Source organism: Haliaeetus albicilla, chromosome 4 (assembly GCF_947461875.1).
Source record: "Haliaeetus albicilla chromosome 4, bHalAlb1.1, whole genome shotgun sequence".
NCBI classification, from domain to species: domain Eukaryota; kingdom Metazoa; phylum Chordata; class Aves; order Accipitriformes; family Accipitridae; genus Haliaeetus; species Haliaeetus albicilla.
This window is the reverse complement of record NC_091486.1, coordinates 13,678,637-13,703,532: the sequence shown is the minus strand read 5'-3', so window position 1 is coordinate 13,703,532 and position 24,896 is coordinate 13,678,637. Positions and strand designations below refer to the sequence as shown.

Here is a 24,896-nt window from a genome sequence, read left to right as displayed (position 1 = left end):
ATATGAACAAAATGTATTCGTGCCTGTGAAGACTAAATAGCAGAAGCTGTCGAAGTGCAAACTATGATTATATTTTAAAAGGAGGTTTTTAAGTGTTTGTTCATGTCCTTTCTGTAATGGAATTATTTCTGGAGGACAGTGCTTTATGAGTTTAATTACTGCAAGTTGCTTTCTAGTCACTAAACTCCCATTCTTTTGTATTGCAGTTCTTAAATCCACTTCTTATTCTTGTCTTCATCCCAATTTTTGACCTTGGGCTCTACCCCCTGATAAACATGTGCAAATTTAATTTCACGTAAGTACTTGGGGATAATGCAGATGCCTCAGTGCTTTTTCTTTTGCAGCAAGTGTGCAGAATAGGTTTTGAGGAGGAGAAACACGAATTTCCATTCACCCTTCCCAGTACTTGCCTTTAATTCAGCCCCAAGAGGCAACATCACCCTCTTCCATAGGCCCTGGAAATTCCAGAGGGGAAAATTCAGTGATATTGGATTCTGCTCTGTACAGATTTTCCCTGAAAGTAGATATGAACTGTCCTTTGAATTTGGTCAACATGTTCTTCACCTTATCTCCTGTATCACCCCTAAATAATTTCCACCTTGAAAGGTCCCCATAGGGCTAAATTCACCATCCCATGTGGGCTACATGTGGTGTTGTGAAAGCAGATTCCACACTAGGATCTGAACCAGTGAGTACATAAGGGAATTTCCATATGGCCCAAGCATTTTATCCCTAGTCTATTTTAGCAAAAAGTGCACTGTAATAGGAGCAGACCTCCAGGTTGGCTCTGAGGCGCACTTTATGCATTTTGGGGGATTTTACTTTGGAGTGTCTGTAGTCTGCCTATGTGGACTGATGCTGTTTAGCAGTGGGAGTATGTTATGTGTGCTCATGGCGTGCCTCTGCCAGTGCAGTTTCAGCTGAAAGGAACCTCGTTTCCATGCTCCAGCACCACATCTCAACATGAACCACAGTGTGGGAAGGGGCGATGAGTGGGAGATTGGCTTAAAAAGCGTGTTCCTAATCCAAACTAAAATGCTGGATAGACAAAAGCACATAAAATGGGGATGGAAGGAGCCTCTGAAGCCTACCCCTTCACCCTGCTGATCCTTTCCCATCATGCTGAATTACCTGCACCTAAAGACATCAAAGACATTGTCCAGCCCTGCAAAATGGTGCCCTTTGGAGGACACACATGGGAAGCTGTGCTTCCCCATGCTACCTCAGTGTGAGCCCATGCCCTGGACTGAGCCCCGACTTGACAGAAAACCTCCTGCCTGATGACCAGTTGACAGAGTAGTTGACTCAGCAGCACAAACTCACGCACCACTCGGGACTGAATGCCATGCTGTTTCTGTCCCCTGGATGCAGGGTACTAACAGGCTCCTATCCAGTTTGGCTGTAGAAGTGGCTGTGGAAACAGTGTAGCATGCAGGGTGTTAGCCTATGTGGCTGCAAAAGTTTGTGCTACAAAATCCCAATGCAGCGTTGAAGATCAAACCCGTTTTTTGTATTACAAGATATGCAAGCAGTAAATATTTTCTTGTCCCAGGGCATGTAACTGAGAGACAGAATTTGGGTTCTTAATGTGGATTTCCCATAGCCCAGTCAATCTGGAATGTGAATCCAGACCATTACAAAGAGTGGAGACCACTGAATCTCAAACCAGATTGATTTCAAATCTTAACAACTCAAAGTTTGGACCTGCCATTCTGGACCTATTTTATTCTGCTTTATATCAGATTGTCTCATGTAACTCTGGTAGACTTGTACTAGTTTTGCTCTGAGTTCAGAAGCAAGCTCTTTATTCTCTAGAAATGTAAATGTATTGGCATGAGAAATAACCCAGAATGATGCCACAGATGGTCAGAAACATTGATGACACAAACTACACATTTTTCTGCTCCTCATTCCTGCTGCTAAATAGCATGCTACTTTTCTTCTGCCTTTCCCAAAAGGGACTTGAAGATATATCATTTCTAGTGCTCCTTCCAACATCACAGGTTAACATAATGGCATGAGCTATTCCCACTAGAAGAGCTAGGAACAAGATAATATGAAACTTGCAAGCAAAGACCTTTTTTTCATGGCATATCAGTTTTAATTGGCCTCAGTGCTGGCCTCATACAGAATAACAGAATAGTTTTAAGTTAAATGATTGGCAATTTAAACAGCATGTCATCCCCAGTGCCACCTGTTGGACAGTTTATTACATGGTTTTGGCACATCTTTGGCTCTGAGGAATGGTATTCTGCATTTTAAATGACTTTTTTTTTCTTAATGGCACCTCTTTCATTTGCTCCATAGACCTATTAGGAAAATGGCAACAGGTATGATCCTTGCAGGAATGGCGTTTGGACTTGCAGCTGTTGTAGAACTCAAAATAAATGTAAGTATAGCATAAGGGATTCCTCAGAAATACTTTCTTTCCCTGGGGTGCTTTTATTGATGCCAGTTAGATAATCCTTTTAACCATCATCTTCCTTGATCATAACTTTTAATGTGTTCTTTACAATTAAGCATACTGATCCAGTTGCTAATGATAATTCTTACTTTGTCTACCTTTCCCTCTCTTTGTCTCTGTCTCTTTCTAGTCTTTGCAGTTTTGCTGTGCTGGTCATCTGTATTGGTCTATATTCTAGATTTCCATCGTCAAAGTGCTTGACAGACATCTAGTTAATGCTAGTGATTAATTCCCAAAAGGTAGTCTGTTCTCTTTCCTATTTCTTGCTGTAGCTTGCCTATATTTTACTGGTTTGTTGTTGGTTTTTTTTAAATTTTTTTTTCTCTGTGTGTGTGTGTTGGTTTTGGGTTTTTAATTTAATTACTTTCCTACTTTAGGGTGGGGATGTGATTTTTTACAAGCCAAATTGTTTCTCCAGTGAGGGAGGTAAATGCAGTCATTTCTGTAGTCAAAGGCATCAGGGACTGCCAGGCATCCCCAGACAGGATGGCAGCAAATCTCTTGTAAATTCGATGTTAGCCCCTGCAGATCTCTGCCATTTGTTTCTGGCCCGTGACCAGCCTTGTGCAGACTTTGGCTAACCTTTGTCTCACAAATGTTACTATAGGATTAATTTTTAAAGCTTCCATGTATACTTAAAATGTTCTGTTAGAGTGGCTGGCACACAGCCCTGGATTAACATCTGCTGGTTCCTCAGGTGAATCCACTGACAAGTCCCCCACTGAAATGAGACTTTGTGGGTTCAGGTCGTCTTTCTGGTCTCTTTACATGAGCAAAGAAACGCTCTCATTGCCACCACCAGCAGCTCTGGCCGAGCACTGAAAGTCTGCTGTGGCTGTGGCTGACTTCTCCAGGCAGAGGCAAGGTGAGTTAGAGGTTCCCCCTGCCTGTGCATGGAAATTTTACCCTGAAGGCCACTAAAAGCTCTGGCAAAGAGGGGGATCGGATGGCCCACCTTGGCTTGGCTCTGGGTTGCAAAGGTGAAAAGCCATAGTAATGGAATTTGCTGGATAACACTAACAGGCTTGTTGGTCCAGAGCAGCATATGGGTACAGGGAAATCAGTGTCGCCCTATCACTCTGACAGTATGTCTCCCCACTGAGTTATGTTCAAATTGCCCTGCCTGCAATACCCAAATTACAGGATGAGATAGAAAAAAATTAATGTCTCTGAAGCATTGCTGGCAGCTACTTGAAAATAAAGTGAGAAGAAAAGAGATTTTTTTTTTTTAAAAAAAACCCTCTTTTTAGATCTGCAGGTAGTACAAGGCTGATATTGATTGATGTGTTCTTTCTAGGAAATGATTCCTGACAGAAAGAGATACTTCTGTGCTGAAGGCATCATCTTTCCTTTCTCAGAAAACTGGGAATAAGATCTATCCAGTCAGCAGTTAGATAGCATGGTGTCATGTGATGCAAAAGCACCGATTACAGACATGGAGCTGGACTGGGATTTTCAAAACTGCTTAGCTTCTGGCCTAATTCTTTTCCCAGTCACTGACTGCAGTGGGAAATAATTATTCTGGTCACTGCTTTTGAAAGCTAAGCACGATTTTTTCCAGTTTGATATGGCAGTTGGTTAAATCCAGGCACTAGGGAGCTGTATAATGAAAGCAATGACATTGTTCTACCTACCCAGCAGTTGTGTAGCTTGTACGCTTAGCAGTGTGAAGAGCAGGTTTTGGGAGGAATGATAGGTTGGCTATTGAGCTACTATGAGGAAACCTCCCTAAATAAGATTTATGTTCAGTTTTCTCTCAGTGCAACTTCTGATGAGGAAGGGATGGAAAAGTGTCATTACAGAGAGGAAGAGTATTATGGCTAAAAATGAAGAGATATTAAAGTGCTAATAAAGCATACAGATGGCACTTAAAGCCTTTTACTTTAATTAGGAAACCGATATGCCTCAACTTGTCCCAGAAGAAAGTTTAATTCGGGTCCTGAATTTGGCAAAGAACCCTGTTCAAGTGACAATCCAAGACCAGGACCTATTTCAGCAGCCTGTGGAGGCTTTTCAGGTAAGCATATATGTGGGGCTGGAAGGCCTGACTTGTGTCCCGTCGAAGAAACGGTGGCTTTTTTTCAGGCATTTTCTAATAAAGCCCACAGATGCTAGAGCTTGTTCTCCTCCAATGCCTTCGAAGTGCATGGGAACAGTTTTAAAAATGGAGCATATTATCTCTGTTGATGAGACAGAAATGGAAAGTTTGGAGACATATTTCCATGGCAAAGGAGGAAATGGCTAAATACATTCACCTGTAATTAGGAATAAAGGATAATTTTCCTGATATGAGCATGTAGGACATTCAGCTCGCATCTCTCAGTGCTCACACCAGGAATTGCTGCTGGGATCTGGATGGCATTTGAACAGTTTTTACCTGCAAAGGAGGAAAGAAATGGGAAGGCAGTTCACTGGGCATGGGCACTGGGTTGTTTCGTATTTCAGCTTCCAGATTACTTTACAGGTCAGGGTGGTTTGGGACTCAGTCCAGTAGTCCGTTGGCCACCAGCAGCCTGCCATGTTTTAGGTGTGGTCCCATTGGGGCAGTACCAGGCCAGGAGAAAGGGTAGCTGTGTGGACAGAAGGTGTTCCCTGACCTTAGGGTTGCATCCAACAAGGGAAGGTACTCTAAGCTCTGGCTTGACCGCCCAAAGCCTATAGGTCAACATAGGTCCTTTGCTGTAGAAGACAGCTCTGACTTTTAACCTCTCTTTACAGGTTCCCTTGAAGAGACGATAGGGTTTCACTTGGTGGGAAGAGCCAGGTCCTTTCTCATTTGAAGGAAGTGTAACCAAGTTTGTTTTTTTTCCACAGAACCCAGCTGAGTACTCAAAATTAATATTGAATGGAGAGCAACAGAGCCTTCGCTTCACCCTGCAACATCAAGGATTGTCTCTTGCTTTTAACTACACTGTGAAGGAAAAATCAGTATACAGCTTAATTGTTTTTGAGGTGGAAGGAAGCCTATCAAGCCGCTTAGTGAGTGTGGGAGTGAAGTGTAAATACAGTATTAATTCAATGGCTGTGATGATACAATGGGGTAATAGGCTCATTAATTCATTTGCTCAGTTGCAATGTCTGTCTGATTGCTCTCAGATGCTCTAAACCTGACTTCTTAGCTAGCGGCACTGGATCTGTATGTGTTTCTGCTGGTTGATTAATAGAGCCGTTATGGCATCTGAGAGTTTCTGGGCACACTTTAATCCAGTGAATGCTGCAGTGGGAGAGCAGAGTCATGCCTGCTAAGGAGCAGAGCTTGAGAAAGCTGAGGAAACAGAGAGCCAGAGATTTTCCCCCAAAGATGGTTCTATAAAGCAAAGATGTTAAAGAGGCTCTAGGGCTGGGCACGGAATAATAGCATCAGAGGAATGATTCTGGGTTTAGTTATTGCAAGTGTTTAGTGAAAATGCACAGAAGGCCCATTTGTTTTGCTGAACAGAATAAATGATTAAGCTCATTTCAGGCTCTGCAGCAGAGCCGGCTGCATTTGGACTTTTGTGTATTGCTGCAACTATCAGAGAGAGGCATATGGGATGTATAGGGCCAGATTCTGATATCTTTTATGTGTAGCTATATCCTAAGAAGCTCTCTTGAAATGAATGGTGTTATTGCACATTGTGGCAGGTTTGCAAATGCCATCAGAATCTGTCCTCATGCTAAAATATCAATTCTCTTTGCAGTTCCTCCACCTCCTACCTTGCAGGGTTGCCACAGCAAGCGTTCAGTATTGTAAAGTGGAAATCACACAACTGTTTTTAAAAATGAGGAGTTTTAAGAATTTATTTTCTCCTAACATTGGGGTTTTTTGCTGCTTTATGGTTTAGAGCCCGGGGCTCATTATCACACAATGTTGTTAAGTTTTCTTGTGACCCTGATGACTGTATGCTCTTACCTTAAGAAATGGATACTCATACAGTGATTTTCTTACAGTCCTTAAGAAGTGAAAGCCTGTGATAGGCTGGAGCAAAGCAATCTCTGAGCTTCAGTACATCTGTGTTCTGCCCTAGCTATCTAGCCTGTGCTTAATTTAATGCCCACCCTGGCACGGGCAGGCTCCCGTGCACTGGGGAACAGCCATGCTGTTGGGTGATGCTATTGACCTGTCATTCTCAGCTCTAGATAAGGGAGGTGTGGGAGACAGTGTGGTAAATGATCCTCACTTTTCCAGCATTGCAACGCAATGAAGGCAATGCCAGCATCGCTGCTGTGTTGCAGGGCTTGCCCTGGGGTAGCCATGGCCCACGCCAGCCTCCCTCGCTGCTGGGTTTGGCCCCCTCGCTCACGTGGGGATGCTTTCCTGGAAGGATCCAATCTGAAATTGGTTTCTTCTCCTTTGTGGGCTGTTGTGTAGGCAGGAAATGAATTTGAGAGCTCTGGGGATCATTGATGAAAGCGAGTAATAATTTGGCTGGCCTGTCTGCAACGAACTAGAGTGTTAATCCCCATGTGTCTCCCATGGAAAAAAATGATGTTGTTGTTTGTTATTTATTGCTCTGACATTTATTTTTCACTGTGGCTATTTATTATCTAGGGCATACATTATTTGTAGGTCAGCATATTACACTGAAGTACAATAGACGTTTTATAGGTATACTGAAATTCTGGATCCTTCGTCTCAGAAGCTCAGTGTTTAACATCAGGAAGAAAGTGTGGAGAAAGGGCTAGCAAATGTTGAGAGAAAGCCAGTTTCTGAAAGTAGATTCAGTCCCTTTTGGCTTGCCTGGGTTCTGTCTGTGGGCAGTGCAAACTGAAATTGCCCTGCCAGCTTAAATGGACATGGCACAGCTGTGGATTTCTACCAGCCAAGAACCTTGCTCTGTATTCTTTTTGTATGACATACAATCTTCAGGGCAGGGTTGTGCCTTACTGTCTTTTTTCAGCGTTGTACACCAAATAGGCTCTCCTCAAATGAATGTAGATCATGTTAACTATTGAGCTGATGCTCTAGCTGTGATCTCCAGGAGAGGCACTCTCACTTCTCAGTGTGCTCAACCAGGTGGCCAATTCAGGGATGTGTCTGCAGAGACTGTGAGTGCAAACAAGCTCAGTGCATCTTGGTCTCTCCTGCTCTCTGCCTGCACCACACAACAGTTTAATCTCTTGAGTATTGAGGATCAGGGAAAATATGAGTGATACATGATGATCAGAATCCTAGTGGATCCTCTTGGCTTTAAGCTTCTGTTAAGTCTATGAGTATGCCAAGAATCAAGGTCTGAAGGTTAGGTGGTTGCAGGTTTTATAGGAGTAAGGCACGCATGTCTAATTGTAACTAATCATTGAAAGAGGCTAATGTGGATCATGCTCTCTTGCTATCTTCAGATCAAGACAAATACTTTTTTGAAGGGTGTTACATGCCTCAGTAGAAGGGTGACTGGCTGAAACTCTGTAGCCTTTGTTACACAGGAGATGAGGAAAAAAAAGGTATGATATCATCTTAAGCCCTTGGTGGAGCTGAAATTTTGCTGTTGGCTTCATTGCACCAGGACTTCACTTCTGTGGCCTAATGTAAAGCTTATGTGAGAGTCCAGCTGATTTCCATGGGCTTTGCAACACATGTGTAACTCCACAGACACTAGTATTTTCTGCTACACATTGTTATAAGACAGCATTAATAAATTTGTTTGATTTTTTTTTTCTTCCCCTCTTTAGATTACAGACTTGGAAGCAAAGCCAGAAAACGGTTTGGCAGCTGTTAGGTAGGAATAACATTTTTTTGAGGATTTGGAGGTGGTGGGGTGAGGGAGACTGCTTTTGTCTAGTGCAAACATAACCCAGATGTTCTCAGGTTGGAATCTAGTCCATACTTCTCGTGCAAGACTCAGGTGTCAGCTGCGGAGGCTTGACAGCGTGTCATCTCCCACACTTGCCATGCAGAGCTGAGCATTATTGCTGCTTACTGCCTAGGATAGTCTGGGCTGAGATGGCAACATAAAAGATCTCCTTTGGAAGAATGGTAAATTCATCTCACTGCATCCCACTTCTTTGGGAAAGAACAGAAAGAAGCAATCTGGAAAGGAGCCATTGCCATTTGTCCTCTGCGAACTGGCCAACCCATGACGTTCATTTATCTCACCCAACCTCATGCACAAATGCCTGCTAAATTGGTTACAGCAACAATTTTACATCCTTGTAAACAATTTAGCTGGGCATTTGGCTCTGTGTAAGCAGCTAGTCTACTTTCCTAATTTGAGCTAGTCCATGAACAGTCCTGTGCGGGTCTGTGCTGAGATGCCATCTCATTGAGGTCACAGTTACCTCCAGCACCACTTTACCAGACTTATGTGAGGCTGCTGAGATGCAGAAGAAGCAGATTTGCCAAAAAAAAAAAAAAAGATTCTAGCTGGACTTTCTGGAGGATTTGGGCAAGCTGCAATTAAAAAAAACCAAACCCAACCAAACAAAAAAACCCTCAAAAACTTTAGATAGTATAAAACAACGTCCAACTCCCTTATCTGAAAGCCTCTGATGACAGTGCAGGACAGCAGTATCTCTTCATAGCCCTGCACTTGTGAAGGCTTCTACTGACTAAACACCACCTTGAAGCCTTGATTAATACCTGCGGTCAGCAATGTTTTATATTTTCCTGTGAACATTTTTGACAAAATCCCAAAGTTTTCCCTTCAACAACTTGTGAAGAGGTTTCACTAGGAAGAAACTATTTTTCCACTAAAAAGTTACTTTTGCTAAGCACCCCCATTTTAAGAACTGAAACACAAAATATTTTAAAACATAGTCAGATCAAATGAAAAGTCTTTGGTTTTGCTAACAATTTTTCAGTTGTCAAAAGGAAGCTGTCTTTTGTATGTGAAAAAGCATTTAAATACTGGGTGGCAAAAACCCAAACCTGAACATTCCCATGAAAGTTTTGGGTTTCATGAAAATACCTTATTTTTCTAGAAAACTCTTTCCCACTGGTAGAAACTCCTTGGAAAGTATGCCAGCATGGTGCACACGTTCATCAAGACACCCAACGTTATAGTTTCCTTGAGTGGGCTGGGGCTCTGTCCTCTCAAACAGCCATGGAAAATCTTTGAAGGTCTTTGAGAAGAGATTGCCTCGAAGTCCTAACCCACAAAAAGTGAGGGTCACTTTTCACAGGAGAGAGGGTAAGAGGGTAAAATTACACAGCAGGGAAAACTAATCTTATATTGAAAAACTGGGCAACAAATCAGGTGAATATTTTGGTAGCTTTCAGGAGAGGCTGTCGTAACCCTATGGAGTTACAGAACACTTTGGGAGAGAGAGCACACTTCTTCTAAGGTGTCTGATATTATGCTTCTCCTACCCTGTCTGACAACCCAATGAAATATGCTTTCTTTGCAGATTCATTAATGGTTTGAGCCAAGATGTCAACGTCAGCATTGACAGCAAACGGTTCATTGCTGTTCAGAAAAACTACAGCGCTTCTGAGTACTCACTGCTAGAGAGGGACAAGTAAGTTTCCCTTGCTGTGCTGAAGGTTCTTGCTGAGGTCTTTCCTTGGATACAGTGAGGCTTTTCTTGGGCAAATAGCAAAACCTTCTTTGCTGTTGTCTTGGCATTTGGTTGTGGGGGCAGATGTTTGTAAAAAAGCAGAATTACCGGCTCTGCACAGAGCAGGTGCTCCGGGCCACTCATGTGTGTGCAGAAGCGCCACACATTTAGTCTGCAAAGTGTCCAAGCCAAAGGACAGCAAATCAGTATCTCTGTGTGTAATATGCAGTTGAATAGATTCAGCCTCCAAACAGTGTCTGGGATAGCTCCTTTCCCATGGCTGTTACTGCTTTGGTAAGATGATATCAGTAGGGACAAAGCTTGGTAACTTTAATCCCATGACATGAATATAATGAGATCCTAATTTAGGCCATAATCCGAGTTTTCTCAGTGTCAGGTCAGGGAAATTTTGGAAACCCAAAAAGCCTTTTGAAGAAGTCCAGATACACTTACTTAACTTTCTCTGAGCTTTTATTCACATTATATGGGGGCCTGAAGGGAACAGACTGGCTATTCCTGTGCATCTGTCAGCAGACTAAGGTGGGGCATGGTGAAGTCCCCTCTGCCATTTGATGCCTGCTCTATTTGATATTCTCTTAGGCCCAAGCAATTAGTGTTAGGGTGCTCTCAGGGAAAGGCCAATTCATATTCCACACTACAAAGCATTGGTATGTGGGCTGGTAACATCAAGTAACATTAAATGGCTTTGCAGGCTGGGCTTGTTACACAGGGGCTCCATATGGCCTTGGTTTGGCAGCATTGGAGTTGGCTCTTGTAGGGTATTTCTGGCATTTGCAATGTTTCAAAACTAGCTTCGTGGCTTTTCTCTGCATCAGCTCCATCCAAAATATTTATTGCTCCAATTTAGTAGGATGCAGCAGCCATTGTGGCAATGCTGCTGAGCCTCTGTGCCGTCTCACACATCCAAAATCAGAAGAACAAATATGAAGCCTAATTTGCCTTACTGAAAGGAAACAAAGTGGCTTGTGGGTGCATAATTCTGATATCCTGAAGGCTGCTTGAGCCTGGCTAACTTGGTTGGCCCACAGTTCCTGAAGGAGTGGAGAAAAGTTTGGAAGGAAAATAAATGTGGGGGGTGGGGACGGCGAAATCAGTGCTGGGAAGAAGCAGAAACCATTAAAAAATGTTAGCAATAGCCCAGGTCATTAGGTGAACTCCAGTCAGTGCCTAAGTGTTTCTGGAAGGAAAAGATGACAAGAACTCTAGTGATTGTCTGACATAAACATTACTGCAGCTTTACTTCATACACCCTCCCTACTCTATTGAAGGGGCATGTTTGATAGCTCTGCTCTGTGCTCTTTGTCTGTGGGACTAACTGGGAAATACTGTACTTCGTCATTGTATCTAGATATAATAATGGAAAATGCATAACTGAAATGGGAGAATTCACCCTGGAGCTAGGGCTGCTCGACTTCGGTGCGTCATACACCATTGTGATAACTAACGTAAGTGTCCCTGTGACGGTAACGAGCTCCTTCTGTTCTAGTCTTTGGCAGTGCTTTTGTTCTTATGTTTGTGACTCTCACTTGCTTTCTCCACCCTGCAAGACCTGGGCAGTAGCCGTCTGAAGGCAGTCCATTAGAAAAGGGTTAGCAAAAAGTTTTGGCGCCTACATAAGCAAGGTGGGTGGGTACTCATTCCACCTTACACTGTGATCTTGTCAGATCTCATGGGTTAAACAAGAAGATCTTTTCCTTGATGCAAGTCCTCCATGGAAAATCATGTGATCTGAGGTTCATGCTGGTCTTGTGCCATCCTTGTTCAGTTAACGTTGACCCAGCGCGCTGCAAAGAGCTATTACAGTCTGCCAAGAGTGACTCTGCTTGTGTTCTTTAAAATACTGGACCTGGTGGTACACACACCTGAAAAACTCTGCAGAAACAGTCTGCTGTATCCTCATGTTTAACTTACTGATCTAAAGGCTGATCTTCCGAGACCTGTGGATTATGCATGGGGGGGGAAGAGGGATGGTGTTGAGGGAGGAGGTTGGTGAGATGACTGTGCATCTGTTTTTCCTCCTCTCACTGTCTGTACAGCTCGTTTGGAGCCTAGTGTAAAGTCAAGGCATGGTTCTCTGAACAACCTAGCCCTGATGTGGCATGAGCGCTGCTGAGAGGGTGGATTCCTTTCCCTGCCTGCCAGCCTCTTAGGCATGCTGCTCCAACACTGGTCCAGCTGGCAGGAGCCACGGAGATGAACGTGATCAGCTTAGTTCCCATTTTAACCTTTCCACTGCACAGGCACACAGACAAACCAGGTCTGACAGGACACACTTCTAAGCTTCCCTCTGAGACTTTGACTACTGTGTTGTGATGAGCAGAGCAAAGTGCTGTCAGCTACTCCCTGGCAGTAACATCTCCCTGTTGGGCAATTAATGGGAGCTGTTCACGTCTGCAGAGTCCAAATGCGTAGGGGGAAAAATATAGCTGCAAAGCACCTGGCATTTTTTTTAAACTCCGGTAGCTGGAGTGGGATGCACAGTCCTGGAAGGGAATGGGCAGATGCTGCCATCTGTGAATGCAGAGATTTATGTACATAAAACACATACACACTTGAAGTAATGTTGGCCAGACCCATCCTCCATGGCTGCAAGCCTCTTTCACCAGATGAGAAACCAAATAGAGAAGTTGCATGAAGAATATTACACTAAGAATATTGCCCCAGAGCCTCTGGTAATGCAACTGCGTCAGGGCCAGTTGAGATAGGTATGTCCCATATCCCTGTGGGCAAGGATTCCAGTTTGTTGTCCCATCTGCAAAAGTCCCTGCTGTAGCCATGGCTGCTTGGGGGTGGCTCTGTGCCTCAGCCCCTCAGCCCTTCTGGACTCTGTGCTAGTCTTTTAATCTTTTTGACCCTCTGTTTTTCCATCTCTCTCCCTGTGGTTTCCTTCTTCTGTAGAGAGTTAGTTTGCTCCAGGCCAAGATAATTTTTAATTATTGCAGTGATTTGTACTGAGCCCTGCTCCTTTGCCAGGAGTGCTATATAGAAGAACCAAGAATGCAATATATTAGTCTGCTAATGTGGCTGAACTATGATACTTAAATCATGGGGATGCTGCCTTCTACCCAGCCTTCCTCAGTGTGCAGTTATAGTATGGTGCTTCTGACATTTCTTTATGGGCTAAAGAGCAATGCACATCTCTCCTCTCACCCTTTTAGCCTGCTAAAATACAGTCTCTTGATTTGCCTCCCTGTATAGTGATTAAGTACATCTCGTAAACATCCCTTGTATTTTCCGAAGTACTCTCCTTAAACACGGGGTTTTCTGCCTGAAGTCATTTCAGCCTAGTGTTTTCCTAGCTACTTAGTCAAATCTCTCTCTGCCTCTGGGCATCTGTGCATCAGAGACAGTATTAATTACACCTGCGAAAGCAAACAAAAAGAATGATGAATACAGCTACCGTAACTATCTGAATACATCTGATATGAGGCAGTCTCTGCCACTCTTGGTGTTCCTGAACTGGATTTGTTTGGGTATCACTGTTATAGTAGGGGATTTGTACAGTGCTGATGAAATGGGAGCAGTGGCCACATGGCTGCAATGAGCATTTATCCTCTTGTTCTGTTCTGGCCCTGGGGACAGCAGCGGGTCACAGGCCCTGCACAAGTACCACACAGGCTTTTCCCAGCCCCGCTACAGAAGGCAACTTGTTGGTTTGCAATAACTCATGCGACTCTTGCAGCACATGAATGAGCTGGGATGCTTCCATCCTCTACCCTGTGCAGTAGGAGTCAGCCCGTTCCCAACAGGCTTGGAAGTGGCAGGGGTCAGACCCAGAGTTTTGCTTCCAGGGCAGAGCTTTGCTTCCACCTTTACTTAAAACTTGACTTTGGTAAAGTTGGTATTGGAGTCCAGGCTAAGAAGGATCTGATCTTTGAGCAGCTAATCAATGTGCCTTTATTTTCCTGCTAGGTTTCTGGAGGTGATGTTAAGACATGGAAGTTGGAAGACATCAAAGCCAACAATGTCCATATGGCTTGGCAGTTACCACAATACTTATTAATATCTGCTGGGGAGGTGATGTTCTCCATTACAGGTCTGGCCTTCTCCTATTCTCAGGTACTCCACTTAAAGATTAGACTTTAGATTAGGCTTACAATTAGACTTCAGGATGTATTCCTGCATCTGTCATTGACTTGTAATATGTCCTCTGGCATGATGCTTACTGACAATGTTATCTGTGGTTCAGCTAGAAGTGGGATTATAACACAGCTTGCTGGGTGCCCTCAAGCTAAATTAATTCATACTCTGAAGATACCTGTGCTCAATTTTATTTAGGAAACTCCTTTTCTGGTAAAGCTGAGAACATAGAACAGAACTGGATAGAAGCTTATTTTAATGCGAAAGCTCTGAATACAGTAATACCAGGTTTTTCTCCCGGTGAAATAGTTTGTGGTACATATTTTCCAGTGATAAAAAGGCAAAGGTACCTCAAGGACTACAGGGTGGCATGGGGGCTTGGAACCTGCTTTAAGCTGAGAGACTGAAGGGGTCTAAGCCTACACGAGTCTGTAACAAGGGAGCAAGAGGTAACGAGTGTGCAAGGGATGATTTGATTGTTGTCTGGGGAGAAGGTTTATGAAAAGAGGGGACTGAGACATTGCAAGATCAAAAAGCTGAAGCTACTCAAATTTATCCTTGGAGTAAAGTGCAGATGTTTATTAATATAAACCAGTGGGGCAATCTGTCATGAGATCTGGAAAATTTGTCATCAGTGGGAAGTTTAACATCAAGATCCAGTCTCTTTTCCAAAGGTGTGCAGCCACATGGCACCAGACTCCAAGCTGCAGGGCTTTTTGTGTGGCTCCCTGAAGTTCCTGATCGTACAATTTCAGACGATGCAGGTTGGGGATGATCAGGATCCAGCTCTGCAACCACAGCATCTCCTCTTTCTTCATGTGTCCTCCTGGAGGACATGTTTTGAAAACTCCTTGTATGCAGCTGTTGAAATTAACTACGGAGGAGTCTGTGCAGAGGAAATTCCACCATCTCCTCCTAGGCTGAGCCTGGTGAAACCTACACCGGGCAGGACATCACAGGGTAAACCAGGGCAGAAGGGCACAGCGTGTTACCTACTGACCAGGCCCTTCTCTTTTCAGTCTCCAGCCAGCATGAAGTCGGTGCTACAGGCAGGCTGGCTGCTCACAGTGGCTGTTGGGAATACCCTTGTGCTCGTTGTTGCACAGGCTGCACCAATGGCACAGGTATGGTTCGGCTCTTAAAACGGAGGTATTGCTTTAAAACAGGCCTGGATAGTGCTTCTGAATGTCCGTGTCCTGGAGCCACAGCTTCTCTGCACAGCCCCAGGCTCCTGCAGTGGTGTGATGGCAGCCTGCACCGAGCTGCCTCCCAGCCAGGGCTCTGCTTTGCCCTCAGCAGTGTTGCCCTCTGGAGAAATGGCTCTCCCTAAGCCTCCCAGTGACGATAAATAATAGTGACCTGCACTACAATAATGTTGCTGGAGCTCAGCTCTAGCCAAGCAGGCTGTGTTTGGGCCTGGAGCCTGGACACAATGCCAGCCACATGTTGCAGTTGCTTAATGAAAGCAGCTTGCCTTCATCCAGCTAGCCCAGTGGGCAGGTAGCATCCTCAAGCATCTAGTTTGGGACTCCTTCAGGGCCAGCTGCCTCTGGCACCCGTGAGATGTCAGGCTTGCATGGGGAGGTTGTGGCACAGAGCTTGTTTAATTCAAGCTATCAGACTTCTGGGCTGATGGCATGAAGGTGTGAAATGGGTCTCATTTCTGGCTGACATGAAACTGCCTCTCCCAAAGGCATCCTGTGGGCAAAAAGCCCAGGCAGGTATGTTCCAGTCAGGACAGATTTGTAAGAAAAGATTTAATGAAACTAGCCCAATCTAAAACTGGTTTGTTTCAAAGTATATCACATATTCACAATTACATAACGTGTACATGAGTTTACCAGAAAACAGGATGAGAAAGTTTCTATTTTGTGAGCAATTTCTGAAGCTAAAAAGTAATTTTCACCCAGCTCTTCAAAAAGCTCTTGGAGGTGCAGAGAAATCCTTTGGACTGAAAGTCTGGGGTCCCCTGACCTGCTGTTCTTTTTTCTTTCCTAGTGGGCTGAATTTGTCTTGTTCACTGTTCTCCTCTTTGCTGTGTGCATTATTTTCTCCATCATGGGATATTTCTATGTCAGTGTGGATCCAGAGGACCTAGAAGAAAAGGAAGAGAAGAGAGAGACCTCAAGCAGAGGAAACATGATTAGTCTTGTTACTCAGAAAACAAAGCTCTAACACATGGGTTGGGATTTTTTTTTTTTTTTAAACACAGTAGATGGGAGGGTAAAAGAAGGGTGGGGACAATGTTATTATATTTTATAGCATTGCAGTCTTTATTACTCAAAATGTAGCCACCTTCTAAATGGGACCAAGTAGCCCTCTATATAAACAATGGGGGTCCTGAAATCAGAGCAAAACTCCCTGGGAAAGCTCCCCTGGTACTAAAAGCCCTTATAAGTAAATACATTGTAATTTAAAACCTGCCCATCATTTAAAGCATGCTTTCCTATGATTTTGTTTTAAACATATATTTAGGGCAGCAGGGAGGAAGGGTGGAAGGAATGCCGTATGACAGCAAAATTTGGAGATGTTGGGAGAAAAGAATGAAAACCCAGTATAGGAATTAGGGAAGAATAGATGTTACTGACAGAATTTTTAATGCTATCATCAAGAACTGGAAGTGTTACACAGAATCCCAAAGGATTTCATCATGTAACTCTCCTTATGAGTATTTCACCCTATTATTGCATGTTATGAATGGTCCTGATTTATGACTTTCACCTCCAGGCTCAGAAGTAATAACAGGGAATTAAATTCTGCAGGCTAAAATATTCCCAAAACACTACTGAAGAAGATATGCATGCTACCATCTCTCTGATAGCCATTTTTCCTAGAAGTTTTTAGCAAATGATGGTGTTCTTTGATTAGACATGATTAAAGAATTGGTTTACACTTTCTTATTTCAGAAATCCAGGCAGTTATTTGCCATCTTCCTATATATTAAGCCTTTATTGGGCATTTCCTTTTACAGCACCTGCCACTGCAAGTTAGGATGTGGCTGATTTCTTATCTCATGCTTCAATTATTCCCCACTGGGAGACACGTTGCAGCAGTTTCTATAAAATTCCAGGCATCCTGCAGTGAGTTAAACAAGGATGTGCTTTATCATTTTTTCAGTCTGCAAGAGGAGACCATGGCATAGGAGATTTTTCTTTTTCCTCCCTGTTTTTGTGTCTCTCTACCAAACTTTGGATATAGCTATTTTATCGGAATTGTGATATAATGGTCTGATTTTCCCTGCTTGCGTGAAGCTGTGATTTCATGTTCTGCATAGAAGTAATTCAACCACTGCTGATCTAGTAAAACTCTTGAGAGAGTCCCTGCCTTCCTCAGTTGCTCCAAGGCTGCAGTTGTAACAGGTATGGCCTGATTTACCACGAGGTTGTCAATAGGATCTTCAGGTTCACAGAGAACAGATTTTAAATGATGCTTTCCTCTTCCATCTTGGCATTGGCCATAGGTGCTCACTGATGCTTTGATTCAGGAGATCATGAAATACATGTTTAATTTAATTCCTGTTCAGGACAGTGCTAGGGAATACGCTTAGCTTGACACCTCTGCTACTTTAATGTGCTGCCTTGTGTGTGTGTGTCTTTTTGAGTAAGAGTGAGAAAACCCCACTTTTTGGTTTATAACTGGAAGCCTCATAGCCTGAGATTGTTTCCTTTGCTTCCTGTTGTAAATGGTCACGAAATTCCACCGCTAGTTCTGCATAAGCTCCTGCCTGCTGTGAAATAGCATCTGGGTCTTGTGCCAGAGGGGGACCATGGCCTCACGTAAGTGACAACAGGCTGCGGGTGTGCACACAGAAACACTTAATGTGGTTCAGCCAATGCAGAGCCATTTATTAAGCTGTGGTGGCTGGATCCGGACAGCTGAACCCTGCGAATCAGCAGGGAATGAAGGGCATTGAAAGCCATCTATTAGGTCATCCAACCTGCTCCTCAGACGCCAAGTGAGGATTATTCCCTCTGCTCCTTTCTGGTATTGTTCTCCTGCCGCAATTCTTTGTGTGGGTTCTTTCTCCTCCAGGCATTGTTGTTTTCCTAATCCTGTTTTATGATACACTGTGAATGAGCTCAGAGGCTGCTGAATCATTCTGCTATGATGCTGTTTGACCAGCTTCCAATTTGAAGCACTAATAGAAAGCATTTCTTCCTCCCCTCCCCCCCCGCAAACAAAACAAAAATCCCCAAACTGAAGGAATGGACAGGCTCCAGTAGCACTGAACAAACACAATTTAGAATTATTGGAGCATTTAATTTTTTATAAGCCCTGATTTTGGAAGTGTGTTGGGGTTCGAGGGCATATGTGGTGAAGACACAATTGAAAATTATTGGAGCACTTTCCTTGGGAAGCACTTGGTACATCGCAGCTCAAAGTGGTATAAGGGAAAGCAAGGTGTCCAGAGAACACAATCTTTAAGACTACATATGCTCAAGAACCTTTTGATTTTTGTTTTATTTCCTTACTGGCGGCACTACCAGAAGCTGTCACACACTTTGAGCTTAATTTAAAGGAATCATTCCAAACTCATAAAAGCTACATTTAGGATGTCATCTGTATCTGCTTTTTAGACTCCTGATGCCAAATTGTCCCTTTCCAAACATCTCCATGTTCCAAACCATCACCATAATGCTGGGGGGAGAAAAATTGCAATTCACAGATGGGAAGGTTATGAACAGGAAGGCAATGCTATAAATGAAGTGCTAACATGAGGCTGGGGGCTGCTCCTGCAGCCCCTCCAGGGAATTGCTTGCCCGAGGGAGTGTAAGGCTCTGTTCACATTTCTCTTCCAGCTGACACAGTTACTTCTTCCCACTCGCTCGTCATCACCTATTGGAAATTTTGTCCTCCTCCGATCTGCCTGCTTGGTTGCTGGTATGATCCTTCCCCACCGTTTCAGCTGCAGTTGTAAAGCTTTGCTAATTGGACCCGTTTATTTGAAATGCACCAGCAGTTTGGAGGGATTTCCACTGGGCATGCTGACAACCAGCCAGGAGCAGGCTGGGGGCTGTAATGAAGAGCCGCCCCTGCTGTAGCTGGAGAAGGTGGCAAAATAGCACATTCAGCATAGCACTTCTCCAATTTTAGAGCCACAACTCCATCCCAGAGCCCTTTCATCACCTTCAAATGGACTCAATACTGGATCAAAGATTTAGGACCTGATTCTGTGGAGTATTGAGGTCTCTGGGTTTTCTTCCATACAGTCAGCTCAGAGATGCGGCCATGCACAGCTCTTAACACCCAATTTTAGAACAATATTCCTTATTCCTCCCGATTCTTTAATTTAGGATCAGAGGGAGAAGCCAAAATAGTGATAGTATATGTAAAGTTATGTACACCTCTGTAGAGAAATAGCAGCCTGCTGCCTGTCCAGCTTTCTCTGTCACTGAAGGGAGTCTCAGCTGTTGGTGGAGTTTGCCCTGGAGCAGATTAGGGAAAGCTCACACCAGCAATTTTGGAGGCTGAGCTACAGAAATTATCATCTCCAGCTAAGGGACGGTAATGAGCTGGTGGGGATCTGTAAGTATGTTGCTGCACAAGCCTTCAGGGAGATTGCAGGGGTTTGGCTTCACTGTGGAAGTATGTGTATTTATCTGTTTTTCTGAAGGATGCTTTCTGATAAAGATTTTTTGTGCAGCAAATTTCCCTTCACTTGCACTGGCTGTTACTCAACACATTTTTCCCCTTAGCAGGTTGTAAGCGTGGCGAGTATTATTTCCAGCTTTGCATGAGATAAGCATAAAAATGAGATTTCAAACTCAGCAAAACAACTTACTGGCTGTGGGTTCCTTAAATTTACCTCTTCTTTCTGAGGCAGTTGAACGCCTTTAGGTAACAAGCTGCTCTTCTTTCTGAGGCAGTTGAACGCCTTTAGGTAGCAAGCTGCTCTGTGCAGCTCAAGGGGCTTGCATCTCTCTTTTCTTCCCTCTCCCTTTCTCCACAGCCCCACAATTCCAAGAAGATGAGTTTTGGAGGATTCCAGAAGATAAGCCCTGGGAGGGCTGCATGGGACTGGCTCTGATGCAGCTGGTGTGTGCTGTCAGCGCTGGCTGGGAGGCAGGAGCCTGGCCAGACACAGGAGCTGGTTCCTTTCTAGAGACCTAAATGGGGCTGGGCAAGGTAGCCTGGGGCAGGGCTTGCCCTGGTGGAAGACGTAGTTTTCCTGAGCAGTGATGTGGATGTGAGTTTTATTGTGAAAGTGAAATGTGAGCGAGTGAAAGGAAGAGTTTTCACTGCCCTTGGCTTTGGCCTGAGGCACTGTGCAAGGAGGCTGGAGACAGGCAGGGAGGAAAGAAAGGGCTATTTGGTCAAGATCTTCCCAACTCCTCAATGAACAGCTGAAATTCCTCACATTGAGTTAATTGGAGAGAAAATGAGATGGGAGAAGTGGAAATCTCAGACGATTAAATAGTGGATGACTTCAGACCTTTCAGAAGAGCACTCTCCTGACTGGTGGTGAAGGGCCATCAGGGGAGTTAGTCACCCATGGCTTGAAAACTGGTTCATCATTCCAGACTACTGCAAAAACCGGCATACAGACCTGCGTCGGGGGGCCTGCAGTGACAGGAGGAGGAGGTGGCTGTGCTCCTGGCGATGCCCCCGCCATCCATGGTAGCCACCACCTTGGCTTCTCCTTGGGACAGAAAAAAACAGCTGAAGGTGAATTACAGATGGGAGTAGCACAAGAGAGAGAGCTACAGTTAGCGGTGGTTAATGGGCAGTTTTAGCCAGGGTCATACACAGAGGAATAATCTCTTCTCTCTGTGTTGAATTTGTTTGCCTAGCTACAAGAAACACTTTCTAGCACCAACAGCTTAAACCTGGGAGTTCAGCTGCATGGCAAATACCACAGCTGCTGAATTTTGGATGGTACCAGACTCTGCATTTCATTATCGCTCCATTTGTTATTGTGATAAAATTTTAAAACAGCATTTAAGAGATGTTTCTCGTCCCAGATGTTGACAGATCTGGCCAGGGTTTTGCATGTTGATAGCTGGATTTACGCTAGTCTTTCATGTTAACATGTGCGATAAACCTGTCATACAAGTAGATGTTGTGGGGCCTTTGGATTTTCCACAGCAATTTAGAAAAAACCAAAACTCCCAGTGAAGCTGGCTAAGCATGAACTTTGGCGTTGCTTCCTTGTTGGAGCTGCCTACGTGCTTTGTAAAGCAGGGACCTTCATTCATCCCTTGCAAAGTGCTTCCCAGAAAGACAAAAATGGGGGACATTATTATACATTTTGGCTTGAGAAGGGCTCATGCTGCATTACAGAAATTGCGTGAAGGAAGATAATTACTTTGCTTAAAACCCCTCTTTTCCTTGCCATCTCAGGTGGTGCACAAGGAATGAAACAAGTTATTTCTTAGTAAGCTTTGAATCAAGGAGCTGCTGCATCTTCTCAAGGTCTTTCCATGCTGTGTTTTATCAGCAGATCAACATTAACCTGCCTCTAGTACCTGTAGATCAGAAGATTGCCAGGTTGCAGAGCAGCCACACTGCAGGCTCCCACTGTCAGCTGATCAACTCTGATCTCTTCATTTTTAATGAATCATTTCAGCAGTGATCCTGCAGGGCTCAGTCAGAATTGGTCTAAATTTAGGCCAAAACTAAGGACCTGAGAGAACTGTAATCAACAAGATAAATAGCAAAACTCTCAAAAAACCTGCTAAAACACTGGTTTAGTGCTTAATTAAAATTTTAGTATGCTTACAGAAAGTAAAAACCTAAACCAGAATGTAGCAATTCAGTCAGAGCAATGAGGAGCTGCAGTTGGAATCCAGCAGCATGGCAACTGGCAGCCAAGCTGAAGACACCAAAATCAAGCAAACATCACTTTTTAGATTATTTTTTGTCATTGCATATGTTGTTCAGTCTGCTTGGCCTGTCCTGTTCAATCTACCCATGTGCGTAAGGAAAAGAAGCTGAACTGACTTGTGGAAGACACGTCCCCTTCCCAAGCTGCAGTTCGGTTTTCGTCTTGTTGCAGACTCCCAAGTTAGCTCCAAATGACTCCCTTTGCTAGCTGTCAGCCCCCTCAGTCCCACATGCTGGTCCTCCCTCCCCAGAAGTCACTCAGACTTCTCCCCTGTGACTTTGCCAGCCCTCAGCACCTTGCTTATTCCTCCTCCCGTGCAGCCTCTCTGCTGCCAGCAGCAGTGTGTCTTCTTGGGGGTTGTCCTGGGTAATGCTGCCCACTCTCCTGCAGCTAGAAAAGCTTCTCACCCACAGGACTACCATGTCTGGGCAGAAATCACACAGAGCCAAATATCTGGGTGGTAACAGGGCATTCTGTTCTGTCTTGCTTTGGCTCTGGCTTCTTGTCACAGCCTCGTGTGGCCCAATGCATCTTCTGTAGGCAAATCAGCTCAGAAGCACTGGGGTAACCCAGCATCTCCGTGTGTCCCTCTGGTCTATCCTGTGCCCACAGTTAGCCCTTGTGTTATGCCATGTCAAGCTGCAGGGACTTCGGGACCACAACACTACTGTTGCCAGTCATGGAGAGTCCCTTTGTGCTGCCTGTGGCCCCAGCCTGCTTTAGCTGGCCTTTGTTTATGCATTATTTATGGTCAGGCTGCTCCTTCCAGCCTCCCACTTGTGCTGCAGGCTCTGGAGCCCTCCCCCGCCAGTCACTCTGCGAGTCTTCCTCTTGTAGGGAAGTAGGAGAAAGCCACTCAGGTTGTGTTCCTCACAGCACTAGTGTGTGGTCAGTGGGCTGCATCTGCAACCACAGATCTCCCATCAGTGTGGACATGGCAGCCAGTGAAATGGGGCCAGCTCCTCTGCCAGCAGTGCCAGCACAGGGACTGCTGGTGTCGGTGGCGCTGGGTCCGTGGCCTTCCCAGGCTTGACTGGGATATTTTAAAAGCCCGTGTCAATGTTTTGCTGGGAGACCTGTGTTATTGCTGTGGTGCTGCCAGGCTTCAGCTTCTGAATCTGCTGGGCAAGGAGCAGAGCTGCTCCTCCTGACCCAGGGACCTGTGCCGCTGCTGCTTGCCCATGGCAGGGCACTTTCTGCTCCTTTTTCATCTACTTGCCCAGCCCCAGTGACCACGTCTTGGGTAACTGGCATCTCCCAGACCTTGCTGTGTTATGTGCCCACCCACAAGGGAAGTTTATTCAAGTGGAAGTGAATTTGGTTGCTTTGAGCTCTGACTCTACCCAAATTTGCTTGGACCTGCTTGGAGCTTTTGTTCGGGCTCTTTCTCTGTTTAACCTGTGCATCAAAATGCTCTCCAAGTAGGCCTTCATGCTGTCCTCACCAAAGACAGAAACCTCTCAAAGGCGCTATGCCAATATGGATTTTTCCTGCCCAAGTTAGAGGTGAAACAGGCCAGCAGGAATTCAGGAGGCACCAGGAGCTGCTGCTGTTCAAAAAGGCGAGCTGCTGTCAATCACAGCGGCTCCCCACATGTGAGGCCATGCAGCCCAGCTCTTGCTGTGCCCTGAGCTCAGCAGAGGCTGGTGGATGCTCAGAGGCCTCTCTGGGGGCTGCAGGTCCCAGGTCCCAGCACTGGCCAGCCCACCTGCGTGCCGTTCATGGTCTGTCAGCACCAGCTTTCCTTCCTGACACTATACAGCCCAAAATGTGCAGAGCAAAGAAAGTTCCCTCTTTCCATAGAGTGTATTTAATTTGCTTTTTCTTCCTCCCTTCTCATTCACAGCCAATGTCATTAGCTGCCTTGTTATTTCAGGGCTGGCCAAGGGGGCTGCGCAGTCCCCCCATCTCATCACTGCCTTGGGGTAAGGGGAGGTCAGGGATTTCTCACCCTGCCCACCCACAAGCGCCTTCCTGGAAGCACTCCTCAAATTCAGGTCCCCCACTCCTCCAAAGAGCACATCGCTCATGAGACCAAGGAGTTGACATGTTCCTAACCAGCCAGTCCCTTTGTGGGGATTAGCCAGCTTAGGTAATGTTTGCATTTCACCCTTTGCTGTCTGCTGGCTGTGGCTTTATGGAACTAATGGCGCAGCTTTTCTTTCCCTTTTCCGCCCAAAGGTTGTCCTCAGCACCTGCACTCTCTGTATAAAATAAATAAATGGCCTTGCCTATTTGCAGGCAGATGGTCCATCCATCTTCTACCGAAACTTTGATAGTGCCATGAAGAATCCCTCTGCACTAACGGTGCCAGTATAGTCCTTTACATCTCTACTGGAGGACTTCTTAGGCCCTTCTTTGTGCCATCCTTTTGTACATGCTGGTTAAAACCAAAGGGCTTGTGCTTCATTTCTCACAGCCTGCAGCGCTCCTCAAGCTTCTGTAATGCAGGCTCTGAGTTCCCTCTTCTGTATGAGCTGAAAACTATTAAAAGCCATTCAGTCCTTCAGAACCAGCTGGTTTTTGTCTAGTAAAGTTCTTTTTTTTGCATTTTTTTTACTGTGTTCACATTCATCAATTACAGCTGTAGAGTGAAACACTGCTCCAGTCTTCTTCTCTCAAGCCTCACTTTTCTGGAGAAGGTTGGGCTTTTAGCTTTTCCATAAAAACCTTATCCTGGGTGCCTTTAGTCCTAATGCTGTTCATTGTTCAGCATCCCTTGAAGCCAGGGATTTGGGCTCCTTCCTTTGGGTTTTCGCTTCCATCCACTCAGCATTTCTTAGCTGATATCACTGTATTACACCTCTTGGGGCCCACTGACCTACCGGGCTGAAAAGGAGCAGAGGAGTCATCCCAGTGGTTTTAAAAGATGCACATAGACTGCATCTGCTCAACTCTGAAAGTTTTGAGCCCTTTTTCAGCTTGTTAGAGGAAGAGCAGTCACTTTTCCACATAAAGGCGTGCTCTTATGCCTCCTGCATCCTGCGCTGGCTGGAAGGGGACACTGCTGGGTCAGAACAGCTCTGCCATCCC

The 24,896-nt window shown here is 44.9% G+C and overlaps 1 protein-coding gene across 10 annotated transcripts in view; it reads left to right on the top strand.

The window, feature by feature from the left end:
- SLC15A2 (solute carrier family 15 member 2) overlaps positions 1-17,721 on the top strand; it is a 55,610-nt gene extending 37,889 nt beyond the window's left edge. For 9 of the 10 annotated variants that reach the window (XM_069780974.1, XM_069780981.1, XM_069780977.1 and 6 more), the window contains 10 exons: positions 207-295; positions 2,308-2,389; positions 4,356-4,481; positions 5,279-5,443; positions 8,114-8,160; positions 9,788-9,898; positions 11,307-11,403; positions 13,871-14,017; positions 15,058-15,162; positions 16,037-17,721. In XM_069780974.1, the coding sequence (XP_069637075.1) occupies positions 207-295; positions 2,308-2,389; positions 4,356-4,481; positions 5,279-5,443; positions 8,114-8,160; positions 9,788-9,898; positions 11,307-11,403; positions 13,871-14,017; positions 15,058-15,162; positions 16,037-16,213 (1,146 nt within the window). In that variant the 3' untranslated portion in view covers positions 16,214-17,721. The remainder of the gene's footprint in view (positions 1-206; positions 296-2,307; positions 2,390-4,355; positions 4,482-5,278; positions 5,444-8,113; positions 8,161-9,787; positions 9,899-11,306; positions 11,404-13,870; positions 14,018-15,057; positions 15,163-16,036) is intronic. The other variant, XM_069780980.1, reaches the window with a different exon arrangement.
- Positions 17,722-24,896: the final 7,175 nt, after the last annotated feature.